General features: G+C 43.6%; 1 protein-coding gene across 1 annotated transcript; it reads right to left on the reverse strand.

Annotated features, from left to right (window-relative positions):
- Positions 1-1,378: 1,378 nt before the first annotated feature.
- Positions 1,379-14,164, reverse strand: TXN (thioredoxin). Its single transcript, XM_032418876.1, has 5 exons — positions 13,960-14,164; positions 9,466-9,570; positions 8,821-8,880; positions 2,036-2,101; positions 1,379-1,593 (listed from the first exon to the last, which is right to left on the reverse strand). Exons 1-5 carry the CDS (start codon positions 13,981-13,983, stop codon positions 1,531-1,533), a joined length of 318 nt encoding a protein of 105 aa, XP_032274767.1. The 5' UTR covers positions 13,984-14,164; the 3' UTR covers positions 1,379-1,530.
- Between the last annotated feature and the right edge of the window lie 3,605 nt (positions 14,165-17,769).

The raw sequence follows: 17,769 nt of genomic DNA on the forward strand, positions 1-17,769 counted from the left end.
TATCAATGAACACTTGGGTGCTTCCCTATCTTGGCTATTGTAAATAATGCTGCAATAAACATATAGGTGCGTGTCTCTTTTTAAATCAGTGTTTTGTTTTTTGATGGGTAAATACCTAGTAGTGGAAATCCTGTATTATGTGCTTTTTAATTTTTTTGAGGAAACTCCACAGTTTTCCACAGTGGCTGCACCAATTTACATTCCCACCAACAGTGCACAAGGGTTCCTTTTTCTCCACATCCTTGTCAAGACTTGTTACTTTTTGATTCTAGCCCTTCTGACAGGTGTGAGGTGATATCTCATTGTGGTTTTGATTTGCATTTTCCTGATGATGAGTGATGTTGGAGCATCTTTTCATGTGTCTGTTGGCTGATCTGTATGTCCTCTTTGGAAAAATGTCTATTCAGATTCTGTCCATTTTTAAAATCAGATTATTTTGGTGTTGTGTAAATTCTTTATATTTTGGATTATCAACCCCTTATTAGACCTATCATTTGCATTACCTCCTCCCATGCAGTAGGTTGCCTTCTGCTGGTTTCCTTCTCTGTGCAAAGGCTTTTTAGTTTGGTTGTAGTCCCAATACTTTTGCTTTTCTTTTCCTTTGCCTGAGACACATCTAGAAAAACATTGCTGGGGCTGATGTCTGAGTACTAGGAGTTTTATACTTTCAGGTCTCTCAAATTTAGGGTTTTTTTGTATATGGTGTAAGAAAGTGGCCCAGTTTCATTTCTTGCATGTAGCTGTCCAATTTTCCCAATACCATTTATTGGAGACTCTTCTCCATTGTACACTCTTGTCACAGACTGAGCACACGTGTGGGTTTATTTCTAGGCTCTCTATTCTGTAACACTGATCTATGAAACCCTTAATGTTCTTTAATGAAATGACCAGTAAATGCCACACCCTTTACTACTTAGGTTAGTATGTCGATCTGGCCTATAAAACCAGTTTTAGATACTTTGAGAGAATCAAAATTCCCATGGCAATGTTTGCAGAACTCCTTTGTGAACCAACCATGAAGAAGTGCTATAATGGATAGAACAGGACTCAGTTACCACTAGCAAAACAGCAGCTCACTGTGGCCTTTGAGAATGCAATCTCAAACCAGAGACAATTCCTTCATGGGTGGAGCTCAATTTTGGTCCTGAGGATCATTCAGACAATGGGAGATATATACCTGCTAGAACAGAGAACATGATTTTCTCTGTTCACAGGAGTCAAACAATTATACCACCCCATTATCTGCATTGCCCCCAACAAGATCAGTGGCCTACAAAGTCACTAAAAAGTTACCAAGAATATATGAAATTAGGACATTAAATGTCATCTAATGGCCACATTTCATTTATTCTGAAAGCTATTCAAAGACACCAGACAGTTTTAAAAAGGGTAGAATTAATATTTTATTGTCACTTATAATCAGATGGAAGTTGGGTATAGAGTCTTCATACTTGATCTTTCCTTTTTGTAAATAAAAAAAATTACAAGTTTTCAACAGCCAAGGGCTGGTTATGTTTTCAGAAAACATAATTAGATTAATTCATTTATGGTGGCTTCAAGCTTTTCCTTATTAGCTCCAGAAAATTCACCCACCTGTTAAGAGAATATTGAATTGTGGTTAGGGATGTAGCACTGTAGCTGTATTTTGTGACTGAGATATCACAGAATGGGAGAAGAAGTATCATCTTACTTGAAAGAGCTGGTTGTAAGCCAGAGAAATACATTTTAGGTTAAAAACAAGGGGTTTTTTTTTGCCCCCCTTAGTTTGTGTTTAAGACATAAAATTTCTTACCTCTCAAAGATAAATGTACTTAACAAATATGAAGCACCAATCATGGGATTAGTGACCAGTTCTAACAAAGATCAATTTTCAATTAGATGTCACAACATGTACTTAAGAATGACCTATTTAAATATTATTAAAAGTAGAATATGGGGACAGGCTTTTCCATGTGAAGGGATAAGTCCCTTCAGTGTCTTAATTTACACCATGTTTTCCTATTGGCCAGCTGGATATAAGGTCAGATGTACCTACCTTCTGACCCTTTTTAAAAAACTGGAAGGTTGGCATGCATTTGACTTCACACTCTGAAGCAACATCCTGTGGGGTGAAGGCAAAGGATAAGAACAAGACTGAGGGTTGAGCTTTGACAGAAGTAATCTCTAACCAGACTTTTTCGCCCCGTTATATACCTCACAAGTCAGCATTAGGATATTTTTTAAGCATATGAAAATTGATAGAATGAATGAAATGGCAGCACAAAAGCCAATTTGGTTATATTCTCAATGAAAATTAACATGCACTCCCCTCTTGGGGAGCCACCAATAAGCAGAATGCATCAGATAAATACAATGACCCAGTGAGTTGTTTAATCCAATTATATCTTGGCTATTTCAAGTGTAAAGAAGCAATAACAAATCCTTCTGTAACTATACTCGGGATTATAATCTTAACTACTCCTCAGAATTAGTACTGTTCCTAGTTTTTCCAGTCTTATTATGGCAGTGGAGTCCACAGCTGATGGTCATAAAGACTAAAACAGCGTTAGCAAGAGAACCAACAATTCACTCACCAAAGAACTGTTCAAGAACAAAGGCCTAGTAACCTAAAGGCAAAGCTCCACACCACTTCTTTCTGCTTTAAACATTTACTTGCAGGTTCTTAAATCTGGCTGCATATCCGAAACAAAGGTGCCTCAAGTACCAAGCATTCCCTAATTCTGTTACCGGAACACTAAATGAGAGCTTCTAACACCCACCCCCTTCTCAATACCTTGTTCACACAAGGGCTGGGGGGAAATACCTCGGAAAATGGTTTTGGACAAGAGTTTCAGATGGAGAGATCCATTAGGGACTGAAAATGTCCGAATGGTCCTCAAGAGGCTTGGGAAAGAAAGGCAGAACCACATGGCAGCGAAGGACAGCACCCAAAGAGGCTGAGTTCTGAGAACCAGATCACAGAACACAAAGAGCTTACAGAGGAAAGGAAGGTGTCGTGGTGACTTCTAGTTTAGTATTCGGGAGGGAACAGGATTAAAAAAATGGAGCCGTCTGAGCCCCTAGCAATGGCAGTGTGCCAGCCTAAGTTCACCTCCTCCTCTGGGGAAAAAAAGTGTGGTTTTATAGCTTTATAAATTTGCTTTGCTGGTAGCTTGGGAAGGAAGGGTAGTGGTCACTACTGTTGGGAGTTCCCTCCAGATAACCTTGACTTTTCCTCTAAATGCTGGCTGACAAAGAGGCACAAGGACAGTCATGACTGGGATAAAAATGGCTAATAGGTTCGGAATGCCCAGGGAAGTTACCAAGAACATGTGATAAGACCACGAAAATGAAGGTTCTACAATTCTGGTAATTCCCTTGTGGCGAGAGCATCCAAGATTGAAAATGGGGTGAAGAGGGGACAGGAAGACTATGAACTGCATGTGTCCAGGTTCTGGAAGAACTGTGGATAAGGATTCAGGAAATCAGAAGATGACAAGTTAGAAAGGGAGAGGGGGACTGGCTGAGGTAAAACATTGAACATTGGTAGTCTAGGGGGCTGAATCTGGTCCAGATACGTTGCTTGGCTCGTGCAAGAGCTTAGAGCAAATCTCTGCATTGGCTGACCAATAGCAGATACCTCTTGAACTTGAGTATTTGGGAACACCAGGCTCACCCCTCACAGCACCGGGGAGAGCAGCTGTTTGCCTCAGCCCCTTCCCTCTCTCATGCACATGGAAGCCACTGGTTGGACGCTACCTTTCATGCAGGCAGTTGGCAGCAGCTTCAAAGGAGAAGGGTGTTCATTTTGTTTTATATTTATGGTAGAAGGGCAGCCACCTGAAAACGATGAGCTATCCTCTTCCCCACTGCTAATCGGAAACTCCCAGGGGGCCTGACTGAGCTGTATCACACACAAAGGCAGGTAAAAGGAACCTGGAAAGTCAGCACAACTTTCCGAATGAGAAAGCTTTTCAACAGAAAATACAGGGTCTCCTCTCAGTCAATTCTCAGATTCCGGATGCCTTACCCCTCACCTACCCAGAAGTTCAGCATTCCTACACTGGTACAACTGCTTAATTTACAATAAAATCCTAAAACTGGAAAAAAGATGAATGCTCAGAAGTGGTGTCAATGCTTTGAGAGAGAAGAGGATGAACAAGATTTTTAAAATACTTTTAAAAATTGCGGTCAAATCTTTACATGGAAAATTTTTAAAGAATTGAGTTTTCTTTCACTGGGTATGAAAATGGTTTGCTGTTTTCTTTTAAAGTGACCTAGGATTCCAAACCATAATTTAATCCCCCAAAGTGAGGCTTTGTTATCTGCAATTTATGTACATCCTTATGAATAAAGTGAAATTGCTGATCTTAAGATCATTTTTATTCACTTAAGTATAACCCACATTCAATTTGCGGAAAAACTGGGAGAGGGAAACCATTCCTATTCTCGACTAGCTGCTATAAACATCTTACTATTGTATCTAAACACTTTTCTTTATAAAACCTATGCTGTGTGCATGGTACACATATTAGGGACCTTATACCTATATACTCGGTATAATGCACATACAATGGCCTTTTCCCCATGAAAAAGTACACAGTTCTTTTTTATGGTTCTATGGACATGGCATCAATGGAACTAATCCACTGGTCAATATGTAAAAGGCTTTGATTTTTGCTTCAAGTAAACACTTGCATCTTCCTATATAAATTGCATCCGGTTCGGTCACCACCCCCAGAAGCAGAACTGCTAAGAAAAAGAATCATGCTCCTTTTAAGGGCTCTAGATACATATTAAAATGAACTCCCAATTTGAATGTGTATTGACTGATCAATATTTATCATGATTTTTGCCATCAGCCCTTCTCTACCCCATTCATTAAAAGCACGGGCTTTAGCTTAGGCATCAAACAGACTTCAGTTCTGTGACAGAATTTTTCCAGGCCCATTTCCTCAGTGGCAAGAGAGGAAAACAGTTAAGTTCTTGAGACTACAAGAACCAGAATGGTTGTGCTTAACAATGTCCATCATTTCTCTAAGTATGTTCAGTATTTTCTAGGATTTTTGTTTATTCCCAAGTAAAACCTAGAAGACATTTAAGGAAATGAGGCAGAGCTGCAGCATCTTAACCCCTAACAGTTAATGATTAATACATGCTTAATAGATGCTTTTTTTTTTTTTTTTTTTTTTACTTTCTATTCTATTCCATGGGTATACCTCCCTACTCTGGTTACAAGACCTCACTGTGTTCATAAGTGCAGCTAATACACTGTATTTTTATGGGGCTTGACCTTTCTCATCCCCCCACGACTTCTCTCCCAGTTAGTGTTTGTTTTTATAAATACTCTCCAGGACTTTCCTGACTGTATTATTTCAGAATGTCAATCAATGGCCCCAAAATGTTCGACTGAGACTGCATCAGACAAACCTGGGAGTACTGACATTTTAATAATAATGAGTCACTACCCAGGAACACAGTACACCTGTCTACTAAGATCTTTTATGGACTAATTTGCCTATTCCAATAGTGACTCTAAGATATTTGTACATAAAAACTTAGTTACAATTGAAATTTATCACTTTCCTCACTTAAAAATAAAACTAATACCTCCAACCTGTTTTTATAAACAATCTGGAATTTTAAAAACAGTGAAATTCACTTTTTAGGGAATATTTAAGTTCTGTGAGTTCTGACAAATGAAATCAAGATACAGAACCGTTCCCTCCCTCCCCTAAAATTTCCTCAGCAGCTCCTTCATACTCCAATCCTCCCCCAGCCCTCTACCCCCATCTGTTCTTCATCCCTATAGTTTTGCCCAATCTGATTTTTTGTTTTTATTAGTAAGTGTAATAAGACTACTTTTTACCTTACTAAATTTAGTTTCATTGGTTTCTAGCTTAAAACTCCCTACAGCCAAAGTAACTTTAAACTTGCTTTTGTCACTCCTATTAACTCATCTAATCAAAACAGAAACACACCTTGTTCTAAAAGGTTGCACAATTGTCCGGTCTAAATTACTTTGTTTCTTGTTTTAATTTACAAAGTAAGTATCTTACCCTACACAGAGTCTGGCCTAGAGTCAAGTCTATCATTTTCCAAAGGACTGGGACTCCTCTAACTTTTCTATAAATACAAAATTTTCTTTGTGTATCACATTATATGTCCATGCCTAATTTTTACAGGCCCTGGGAAAATTTCCAGTTCATTCTATTACACCTGAAAGGTAACTCCTTCCTGCCCAAGTGCTTACAGAGCCTTCTATTAAAATATGTTGCTTATGCTGAAGACACTACAAAGTACCCTAAGTCTGAAATTCATCAGCAGGGAATTATCTGCACAAAAATTTAAAAACTAGTCATTAAAAATTTCATCCATTAATGATATGATTTAATACTGAGAAATGTGATTGACGTAATTTTTATCCCTTATCTCTATTTTAGAGTCGAATGAGGGGATGGTTTTACCTAGAGCTGCAAACTCCATGAGGAAAAAACAACTGCCTGATTGTTTAATGAACTGCTTTTCCATAGAATTTGCAAGGAGGGTAATTCAGAATGGCCAGGTGAGTAGGCGCTGACAGACACTGTTACATGTATGGGACCAAAGGATTCTGGAATTAGTTCAGTTTTTATCTCCTTAACAGGTCGATGAGGCTATTTAGATGGTGTTGTAATAGTATCGTTAAAGGTATTCAAACACCGTGCGTTGCTCAATCTTTAGAATACAGAGGCAAAGTGAAAGGTCCCCAACTTGTGAGAGGGTCACTCCAAGGTCTAGAAAGTTTTGAGGGCGTATCTGCTAATCAGACATGAAGGAAGAGTTCTGTCACACCAAAGTCCTTGCCTGCTCTGCGTATCTTTCCCCCCAAGGTTTCATATTCAGGCAGTGAGAACACCTGTCTGGCAAGGGGTCGACCTGCTTTGACCTACCCCTCCTCTTGTACTACAGTCCCATTATCTGTTCCAGGGAAGTACTAATAAAAACGGTTATCATAGCTGCCTGAGGACTAAAGGACCTAGCATAGCATCTAGCACATGTTATTACTTTCCAATAAAAACTTATGAGAGTCACTTACTATCTAATAGGGTCACAGTACCAGTCAGCAATCTCTCTAGTCCCTTCCAGGTCCCATTTTCACCTGGCTAAAGTGACCATATAGAAAAAATAAGTCTGTAAATTAGGTTTAGATTTGGGAGCAAGAATTTGTTCACAAGCACCTGCTATCTACTCTCATTTTCTTAAAACTCTGGAACACCTCAGAACAATCACTTTACCTTATATAATAAATCCATTCTATACCTACTACATGCCAGCCAGGTAAATAAGAGAGTCTCTGGTCCCAAGAAACTCATAGGGACTAATGGTAAAGGACAGACAAAAAGACTAATACTAGCTAAGATTCACTGAACACGTGCCAGGCACTACTCTAGGCACTTTCTAGGGATCATGTCACCTGACAACTCCTTTATGAAGGCTCAAATAAAGCAGGACGTCTAGGCAGGGGATCTGCCCCATTCTACTACCATAAATGCAAGGGGAAAAGCGAGGTAGAGGACGACATGGAGACACGGAGGGAAGGAAGCTAACCTAGTCTGGGTGGAGAAAGGTTCCTGGAGAAGATGTGAAGCTTACAGCTAGGAGTTTCTCAGGTATGAAAGGAAAGCATGTGCCAGGTAGAGAAGACCCCACCAGTAAAGGCCTGAGTGTGGAATCAGAAAATGTGCTAAGAAAAAGCAACATGGTGATGGTAGGTCCTCACAGGTTAGGAAATACTGCCATATACCTGTTTTTATAAACCTTTCAGTACCTTTATTAAACACTCCATGTTTGCTCAATGAACAAACCACCCCGGGAGGCTAATGGGGCAGGTGTTAAGACCTGGTCTTAAAGAACTAAAGCTCAAGGGACAAGAGAGGTTAGCCTAAAGCAGAAGTCCCAGAGTCAGGCCTGGAACCCAGGTGAGTACCCTTTTGGCCACCTTAAACCCTAAACCCTCCTGCCTGCCTGCGGCTAGGGGAAAAATGTCCACATATCTGTAAAGAACTCCTAGGTGCTGTTCTTGAACATGAACAAGCTATCCTAGTTCAGTGGGCTGTGTGGGAAGCAAGTCTTAGGCCAGGAACGGGACCTGTACCCACCCTGGGCCAGAGCCTCCTCTGAAGAACAAGGGCTTCATTTTAAATCCGGACTCTGCCACTTACTAACTGTAACTCCATGGACAACCTCTCTGTTTTCTCATCTGTAAAATGGGGATGGACAGCACCAAGTATTAAATGAATCAATACTTGTAAAGCATGTGGAAGAGTACTGGGTACAGAGAGTCTGAAATAAGTGTTTGTAAAATTAAATCAACCCTCAAATTTCCCTCCAAATTACTCTCTCTGCTATCAAGCACCTTGGTGTGTGTTCTTTACAACATTGGGTTTTCTAATTGACTAAAAACAAGCAAGATGAGTGAGCTTGTGATTATACTTTCTCATGTCACTAGTTCACAAAGAATCTTAAAAGTGGTCTCCCAATTTTTAAGTCTATGGATTTAGTTATAATCAAATTCAATATCGATTTACTGAGCACCTCAGTGTTACACTGAATGTCTAAGCTTTTAGAAAGGTGACTGGTAAGGTACAGAGCCTCAACCATCTGTTTTTATGCTTATTTTAGGATGTGATATACATAGTTCCTGATAGCTAGGATAAGCTCATAATTGGCACAATTACCTTTTTTGGCTAGGACTGTAGTTCTCATATTACTTGACATGTATGAAAACAAGCACTTGCAATTCAGAGAAAAAGGCCAATGTGAAAAGGGCAGTAGTAGTCCAAATTTCCAGGCACATACCTGACAGTCATCCACGTCTACTTCAAGGAACACCACGTTGGAATACTTCTCAGAGAGGGACTGGAAAATTTAAAATGAAAAATCCAGAAAGATTCAGAACTGGGTAACGGCAGTCACTATACTCAAGCTTCTTAAATAGAAAATAATAAAAGTAGAAACTACTCATTAAAGATCCAAAGGACCAGGTAAGCACAAAGGCCATACGCTCTCTCTGAATCAAATTCCTCCTAGCCTAAAAGAATTTGGCACATCAACTTCTGAGGCCTGAATTTCAAATAGGGCCTGGGTTTCAACCCGAAGAAAAAGAAAAACCATTTAAGACAACCAAATTAAGTTCTGACAGTTGTCTTGAGTGGGCTACACATTTGTCAAAACTAAATTATTTAAGTTGTTACACTATTACTTTATTTTGAAAGATTTTAAGTAATCTCTACACCCAACGCTGGCCTCGAACTCATGACCCCGAGATCCAGAGTCCATGTTCTACAGACTGAGCCAGCCAGGTGCCCCTTAAATTGTGACACTATTACTTTCAGACCAAATATCCAACAACAACACAAACACTCTGTCCCTTCCTAGCTTTGCCACCACCAACCCGAAATATAGAAACTCTTATAAAGCTGAACTAGCTAGCTTCATACTCACATGAAAGAAAGGCTTGATCATTTTGCAAGGCCCGCACCACGTGGCTGAGAAGTCAACTACTACAAGTTTATCCCCTGCACCGTTCAAGGCTTCCTGAAAAGCATACTAGAAGAAAAAAAGAAAAGCATGGGTTAAATTTCCCAAAGTCCTGATCAAATGTCAGAGAATGTGACGTACTGCTTTTTAAAAACTTAATAAACTAAAATGAACCAAATAAACTTGAAAAAAAATCCTAGTGTGTAGTGTTAAAGATGAAACAAGTATGATGGATATAGTGTATCATTAATCATGTCTTCATCAATCTATATTCAAACTGAGCAAATGGAAAGACATTTCTATTAGGTTTCCACATCAAATTTAGGTATATGGTAAACAAGCACTAAATGCTTATCAATTGGTGAAGAGGGTCACTTCGATCGAATAAGTCACAAAAGCACAGAATTTTGCAATGAAAACAAGTTTAAAAGCTAACACTTTTTTGATTAAAATTGTCTACGATGGAACATGTCAAAAGCTTTAAAAATATCAAGGAAAATAAAATTCCCCCAGACCCTCACACTCAGAGAGGCACTGTTGACATTAAGCATATTTCCCTGTACTCTCCTTAATGGGTTTCCGGAGAGGAGATCGTACTGTGTATTGTTGATGTCTGCCCTTTATCTCAGAACTCTGCCCTTACCGGTGACCAAATGATAGCTCTAGTCCCTCATGCAGGGAATTTTCCTTAGGTGCTATTTTGCATCAGAATTATGTCAAATAAAATTCCACCAGCGAGACCTGATCAAGAAATCCCTTACCACCAATCTCCCTGAATAATTTACCAATGGTTTTGATACTGTAACCTTAGGAACCTAACCTTCTAGTTAAAAGGGACTCCTTTTTAACCACAATTTAGTCAGTTAGTGCTTACCAACACTGGGGCAACAAAGAGCAATCAAAACAAGTATCTGTATCTGAAGTCTGGGTTTTCCCTCAAGGGGAAAATGCTGGTCACATTGGTTTAATTAAAAACCAACATTCCCCTCCCTTGAAAGCTAAGAATCGTATCAGATCCTATTCAGTAAAGTAAACACCATTAAAAAAAAAAAATCTGAAGTGAATTTCTCTGCAGTACAGTTATTTTTCTAATTTCTACTTCATGTTTTTTTGGGGAAACAATTCACAAGTGGCATTCCCATGTCCTGACTTCTGTAACCTTTTTAGTTATTCAGATACAAGTTCCCATCCCACCTTTGGGGTGTGGGGAGATATTTGTGTGTGAGGGCTAGGTAGGGGGGAGGGAGAGAGAGAACAAGTTAGAATTATAGAAATTATTTTTCCAAACCACCAGTTTTTCCAGGTGAATTTAATTTGGAGCCTTCTCTAACCTGATTTTTTAAAAATGTCAAACTATGGGCGCCTGGGTGGCTCAGTCGGTTAAGCATCTGCCTTCAGCTCAGGTCATGATCTCAGGGCCCTGGGATCAAGTCCCGCATCAGGCTCTCTGCTCAGTGGGGAGCCTGCCGCTCCCCCTGCTTGTGCTCTCGCTCACTCTCTGACAAATAAAATCTTAAAAAAAAGTCAAACCAGTCATTCTTTACTTCAAGAACCAGGTTAGACAAGAAAAAAATCAAGGAATGATAATGTCTGATGAATGCACTGTTTTGTGAACACGGTTGGCCCTCCATAAATACTTGGTGAGATTACTTGCAAAACAAAATATACACTCTCAATGGTTTCCCAAACAATTCTGAATCAAATTCAAGCAAAACTACCTAAAATTCTGAAAAGAAAAGAAGCATGCAACAATAACTTCTGGCTTAACTGAGGAGTTACAGAGCCAGGTATGTGTAAACTTCACAACAAATTCTCTTCTCCTGATACTTACGTTTGTCTAAAAGAGATATCTTTTGAAAACGACTGTCTAACACTCAGAAACTAACAATGAGGAACAATAAAGGTCCCCATTATGGACCTAAATATTCTGAAAACAAAACAATGTATTTGGGGTAGATAAGAACAGACTCTAGTGTCTCTTTTCCTAAACATACCCATTCCAAAGGTAATTAGCAAGCATAAGAGTGCCCATGTATAGAAGGCAGGCCTTCAATAAAAGGCAGCTACCATTCTTAAACAACATACAACTGTGTGTTGATTTCTTCCTCATCACATTGACAGTCCATTATCCCACTTGTTCTAAAATAGATACCAGTGGCTCTGATCTATCACACCTCAGAAAGAGCTGTCTTAGACGGCCAATGGCACCAACTTTAGTCCAGCAGGATGAAAATCTAAAGTGTATTCAACATTTACAAGTAACATTGAACTGAGCTTAACTTTTGATCAATGTCCCTGGATCATAATTTTGAAGACCAACTGATGATCAGGGTCTTTGCGCCCCAGTCTGTAACCAATTTCTGGTCACCCTCGCACAGCTTCTCATTGATGAGGGGAGGAGGGTGCCAAAACTATGACAACTAAAATAGGGGAAAACTGAAAGATGTGTTCCAGGATTCAATTGATTTTGTTTGTAGTGTATGGATTCTGAGACAACTACTATAAACCACTCAAAGTCTTCTCCCTCCCTTTATGGGTTCTCACCTATTCGGTTATACTGATGATGTGGTCAGACCCTGGACAACACCCCTCCCCCCCCCCCAACGGAGACTGATACTTGTCACTCAGTAGGTACTGAATAAAAGTAGGGGGAATTCCATATTAATGACCTCTCCAACAAATGACAGGGTTGCTAATTTCAATATAAAAGCTCACACAATAAAACATGCCATTAGGAAAAAATTGATTAAGGACAAGCAGATAACAAACTGCAATTGGTCAGTCAATCAACATATGTGTGTGTGGGGGGGGTGGAGTTCAGAGTCCCTAATAATCAAATGAGATACAAGACAATTTTTCTTACTAATAATGATTTGGCCAAAGTTGGGGGAAAATATAAGTGTTGATGGGGGTGGAGTGAAAGAGCACTCTCATATGCTTCTTGGGGATTTACAAGCCTTAAATAAAAGGTTCTCACCCCTTGACCCAATCACTACACTGGGCCCTAACCTGAGGAAACAGCTTGAACTTTGTACAAAAGGTTATGAACAAAAATATGCACCGAGGCACTGAAAGCTGCCTAAATGTCCAGCAATGTGTTCAGATACTGAAATGATTACAAAGCTTCTAATTACACAAAAAGGGTTCAGGCTAAACTGGAGGGGAGGAAAAAAAAAGCTCAGGAACAAAACAGGATACGTAAAATAATCCAACTACTTTGCAGCTGCTTCTAGGAAATAGAAGATCGCTCTCTTGCTAAATCTACTACAATGATCATATATCCTTTCTGATTTTAAACGTAACAAAAAGATAAGGCACCATTACAGAGAAACTTCCATTTCCAAAACGACCCAGCATCTCTCAGGTCCAGACATTCAAGGCGGGCGAGGGCTTGGGATGGGAGGTACCGCAGGGTAAACGCTTTCGAGGGTCTTCTACTGTTCCAGCAACATCAATGTTCTCCCACTCCCTTTTCTGACTACATTTAACTAACAAACATTTCTTGAATGGCTACAGTATACCAAACATGAAGTCAGGCTCTGAGTTTCCCGAGCAGGAGGGTATGAGGCTTGCAATAACTCTCGAAGATGGAACACGGTCTTGGACATTCCTAATAGGGCAGAACCACCACCTGGTACCCCAGGGCCGCCTCGGGGGCACTCCTGGCTGCAGCGAAACCCACCCACCGTGGGTGAATCACGGACGGGTAGGGCAGCGGAGGCCCCTGGGCTCAGTCTTGGGGACTGAGTCATTCCAAAGCCAGCGCTGCCGGAAACACGCCCTGCGCCGCTAGAGGAGGAGTCCCGAGGGCGCGGCCCCGGCCTCACTTCCTTACGGCCACCTGGGCCCCTCGGGCCGCGGGGCCCGCCTCGTACAGGCGAGGGGGTCTCCAGCCCGGAGCCGCCCCCTTGCGCGGAGGCCAGCACGCGCCATTTCTGCGGCCCGGCACTGATGGAGGCAGCCGGGGTCTCCGGCCCGGATACGCTCCCTAGGGAGCTCACGCTGCCCAACGTGGGTGATCACGCCGCCCACCGGGGAGGGAGCGGCGGCCCGCGACCCCGTGCCTCTTTCAAGGGGCCCTCCATCTCCTTGCCCGGCCCGTACCCAGAGACGGACGGGAGCCAAGAGCAGACTCCATCCCCTCAGCCAACAGGGGTTTCCCAAGCACTGGGGTGCACGGGGGCGCTTTGGGGGGGGAACGCTCGGCGCACTGGACACGGGCAGCGCTGGGCACCCAGAGCCCGCCCTCCAGGGCGCCCTCGCCCCTCTCCTCCTTTCCTCCGGGGCATTATCGGCCGCCTCAGGCGCGCCCAAGCCCGGGCTTCCTGCAGTCCCAGGCCAAGGCGTCGCGTCCCCTTCCCCCGGGCTGCGGAGGGGCGCCTGCCCACCTCCCGCCCTCGCCCTCCCCAGCTACGGAGGCTGCGCGTCGCGCCCTGGGCTTCCCCGGGAAGCGCGTACCTTGCTCTCGATCTGCTTCACCATTTTGGCGGCTGGGGTCTGACAAGCAACCGTAAACACCGATGAAAGTGGATCCAAAACACCGGCCAGAGCTTGCGGAGAGCGCAGCCCGCCTTCCCTTTATAGCAACTGGGGGCGGGGCAGGTGGGCGCGCGCGGCGTGCGTGTTGCGGGAGCGCGCCCGCTCAGGCCTCTCGCGCCCGCCACGGCGCCCCGGCCAGGCCCCGCCTTCCGGAACCACTGAGACGCCGGTTGGGGGCGGGGCCCCGGGGGCGGGGTTGGCGCGGATGCTGGGCGGGGCTCTACGGAGCGCCCTGGGCTCCAAGCCCGCTGCCCCGCCCGCCCGCACCCCCGCTGGGAGTGGGGGTGTATGCCGGCCGCCGAGCGGCCTACGGGACGCATGCACTGTGCACGGGAGGGGGGGGCGGGGGAAGCGGGGACGCGGACGGCCATCCCCAGAGCCACAGGGCCACCTGGGAAGTGGTCAGCCGGCCTCAACGGAACGCTCCCACGTTCGAGAAGGGGCCGCTTAGGTAGGGCTGGATTCCTCGAAAAGGTACGCCACGCTCCCGCCCCCCCAACCCCGTAAACCCCACAAAGTGCTGAGTAACGGTGACCAGGAAGTATCTCTGCGCCCCCGCCTCCCTTCTGGAGCTTATCGCGATGGTTGTCTGCTCTTCACTCTTTCCTGTTCTTTGACTTCCAGCGATGAAACCGCTGCTCCGGCGTGACACTGCAGTTTAGTGCGGGAGAGACGGCCCGGGAACGGACTTGACCAGCAGGCAGCTGCTGTGGTGGATGTACCTGCGGCTGGACTGATGAGCAGGTCCTGACCTCCCGGTGCCTCAGTGTTCCTTTATGTAAAATGAGAATCATGCTGGTCCCCAACTCATGCTGGTGGTGTTTTGGGGATTAAATGAAGTGCCGTAAAGTGATTAGGACAGTGCTTGGCACGTAGTAAGTACTCAATAGTTATAATTAAAGCTGTTGTGAGTACTAATTAGGCTTGCTTGGTGTCATGGTGAGGGGGGAGGCATGCTGATCTTGGCGACCTTATATTTATAATGGCGCCAGTACACACATTAGTGTGAGTTTTTTCTACCAGTGGTAGAACCTGGAGCAGAGGTGTTGATCCAGGGATGCATGTTGCAGGTTGGGTCTGGCAGGTTAGGAGGCGTTGTGAAGCCGGGGGCGGGGGGGGGGGGCCGTCAGCAGCCGGAAGTGAAGGTAGCGAAACTGTTGAGCTGGAGAGAGGAATGAAGGCTTGGAGGTGGGATGATGGAGTGGGGGTCTGAGTAGGAATTTTCAGGGCGGAGCAGCTCTGGATGGAGCTACGTCTAGGTGTGATTGGCTGGGATGGTGAAACTGCCCCCCTGCCTTCCTTCTCCCTGCTCTTGCAAACAGAGGGAGGAAGAAAACCAGAGGTTTTGAACCCATCGTGCCAAGCTTCTACAAGGTTGAGGAGCACAGGGCCATGAGTAAGACAAAGGACAAGGGTCATTCCTCATCTGAGGAATGACCTGAATGCATTTCCACAGAGTATAAGGACTATTGGGGCAGAAAAGAGGTTTTATGGGGTACCAGGACAGAATATATAACTTTCTTTTCTTTTTTTTCCCCCAAAGATTCTATTTATTTATTTGACAGAGACAGCGAGAGAGGGAACACAAGCAGGGGTAGTGGGAGAGGGAGAAGCGAAGCAGGCTTCCCAGCGAGCAGGGAGCCAGATGCTGGGCTCCATCTCAGGACCCTGGGATCGTGACCTGAGCTGAAAGCAGACGCTTAATGACTGAGCCACCCAGGCGTCCCTATAACCTTCTTTTCTGCTGCTGTGTTGTCAACCCAACCTCAACACCAGTTTCTGGGCTTATGATTAGTGGGTACATTTACATGGGAGATGACAATAAATCATGTGCTGTAGAAAGGTGAAGTACAGGTCTTCAATGGCCATCCAGACCACCCTCAGCTGACCTCTCCTTCTCTCCAAGGACCTTCCAGATACACAGTGACTCAGTTGGAGGAGGTACTGACTGCCTCCCACCTTCACAGGACCAATATAGAGTGGCTTGGGGGATGCTAAAATTTTAGAGAAAAGGGAACTGGGAGGCTAGCATGTATGTTAAGAGCCCAGACTCTGCAGTTAGACTCCTTGTTCTCATCCCCACTCTACCACTTAGTAGCTGGGGAACTCTAGAAAAGTCTAAATAGCCTTTCTGTGCCTCAGTTTCCTTGTCTATAAAATGGGGCTAATAATACTTCATGCTGTTATAAGGGTTGAGTGAGCCAAAATATATGTAAGCTACTTAGAACTATGCCTGGTACACAGTAAATGCTTATGAGCTGTGATTAAAGGCTATTAAATGGAATGGTGAAATCCCTCTGGAATGACGGCAGAGGTGGAAGGAGAGACTATAAAACAGGTGTCAGAGTCCTAAGTGAATTAAGTAATCAGGAAATCGGTAACGAACAGTGAGCTCTATAACATGACTCTCAAAAGAAAAGGATTTCTGCCCCAAAGGGTAGAAGAAAAGTGGGCTAGACCTGGCCCTAAAGAGCAAGGCCCCCCACCTATAGGGACATGGGAAACTTGTGTCCCATTGTGGCAAGGAGGTGACATTCTGCGAGGAAAGTGAGGTGCAGGGGTATTGTTTGGGACAGCCCACTGAGGGAAGATTGGTTTGGGCACAGAGGTAGTGAGAGAAGAGGAGAGACAGGATGACGTCAAGGCCTCCATTTGAGGGGTTGGTTCTGCATATCAGAACTCCCAGCTGTAAGAAGAAATTCCAACTCAAACTGAGTCATACCAAAAAGAGAATTAGTAACTCATATTACCAAGAACTCCAGAGGGCTAAAGATGTCACAGCACCATCTTCACTTTCATTCTCAGTGGGCTCTCCATCTTATGTGAGACTAACCCAAGCAGCGCCAGCCTTAGGTTCCTACCATCCTCCAATCCCTGGAGGAAAAGCTTTCCTCTCCTTTGTTCTAGTAAATGTCCTGGAGGCTGACCTTCACTGACTTGAGTTGGGGTTGGGGAGGAAGGGCATCAGCCTGGCTTGAACCATTTGGACTAGGAATGTGGAAAATCCAGAGGATTAGCAAAGAAAGGGGAAATGGATGCTGGACAGGCAAAAATGATACATCCACATTGTCAAAAAGAACAGAAACAAGGAGCGTGGGTGATGAACTTGTGTCACGTTTCTGGGTCAGCTCCATCTGAGGCTCCCTGGGGGCCTGGAGAACTAGGGTTGCTGTCTTTGTACAGGTCCAAATTTGAAGAAAATGCAGCTCTAAGTTTTCTAAAGTAAGCTTTTGTCAGATCATAGCTTTCCCTAAGTGTGGCCCTTGACCATCCCATTCAGCATAGCTGGGGGTACTTGATGACACTGTAGATTCCTGGGCCACATCCAGACACATGGAAAAACAATCGTTTGGGGTAGATCTCTGGAATCTGCATCTTAAAGAAGTAGCCTAAATGATTGGGTACACTAAGATTTGATAGACTGCCCTGGCATCTTCAGAGGAAGCTAGCATTAGTTAAGCTTGAAGACTGTGATTGGTACAGCCACTATGGAAAACAGTATGGAGGTTCCTCAAAATTTTAAAAATAGATATACCATATGATCCAGTAATTCCACTGCTAGGTATTTACCCAAAGAAAATGAAAACACTAATTTGAAAAGATATATGCACTTCTCTGTTTATTGCCCCATTAATTCTTTTTTTTTTTTTTTTTTTTTTTAAAAGATTTTATTTCTTTATTTGAGAGATACAGCGAGAGAGGGAACACAAGCAAGGGGAGTGGGAGAGG

The sequence above is a fragment of the Phoca vitulina genome, unplaced genomic scaffold (genome assembly GCF_004348235.1).
Source record: "Phoca vitulina isolate PV1807 unplaced genomic scaffold, GSC_HSeal_1.0 scaffold21, whole genome shotgun sequence".
NCBI lineage: Eukaryota > Metazoa > Chordata > Mammalia > Carnivora > Phocidae > Phoca > Phoca vitulina.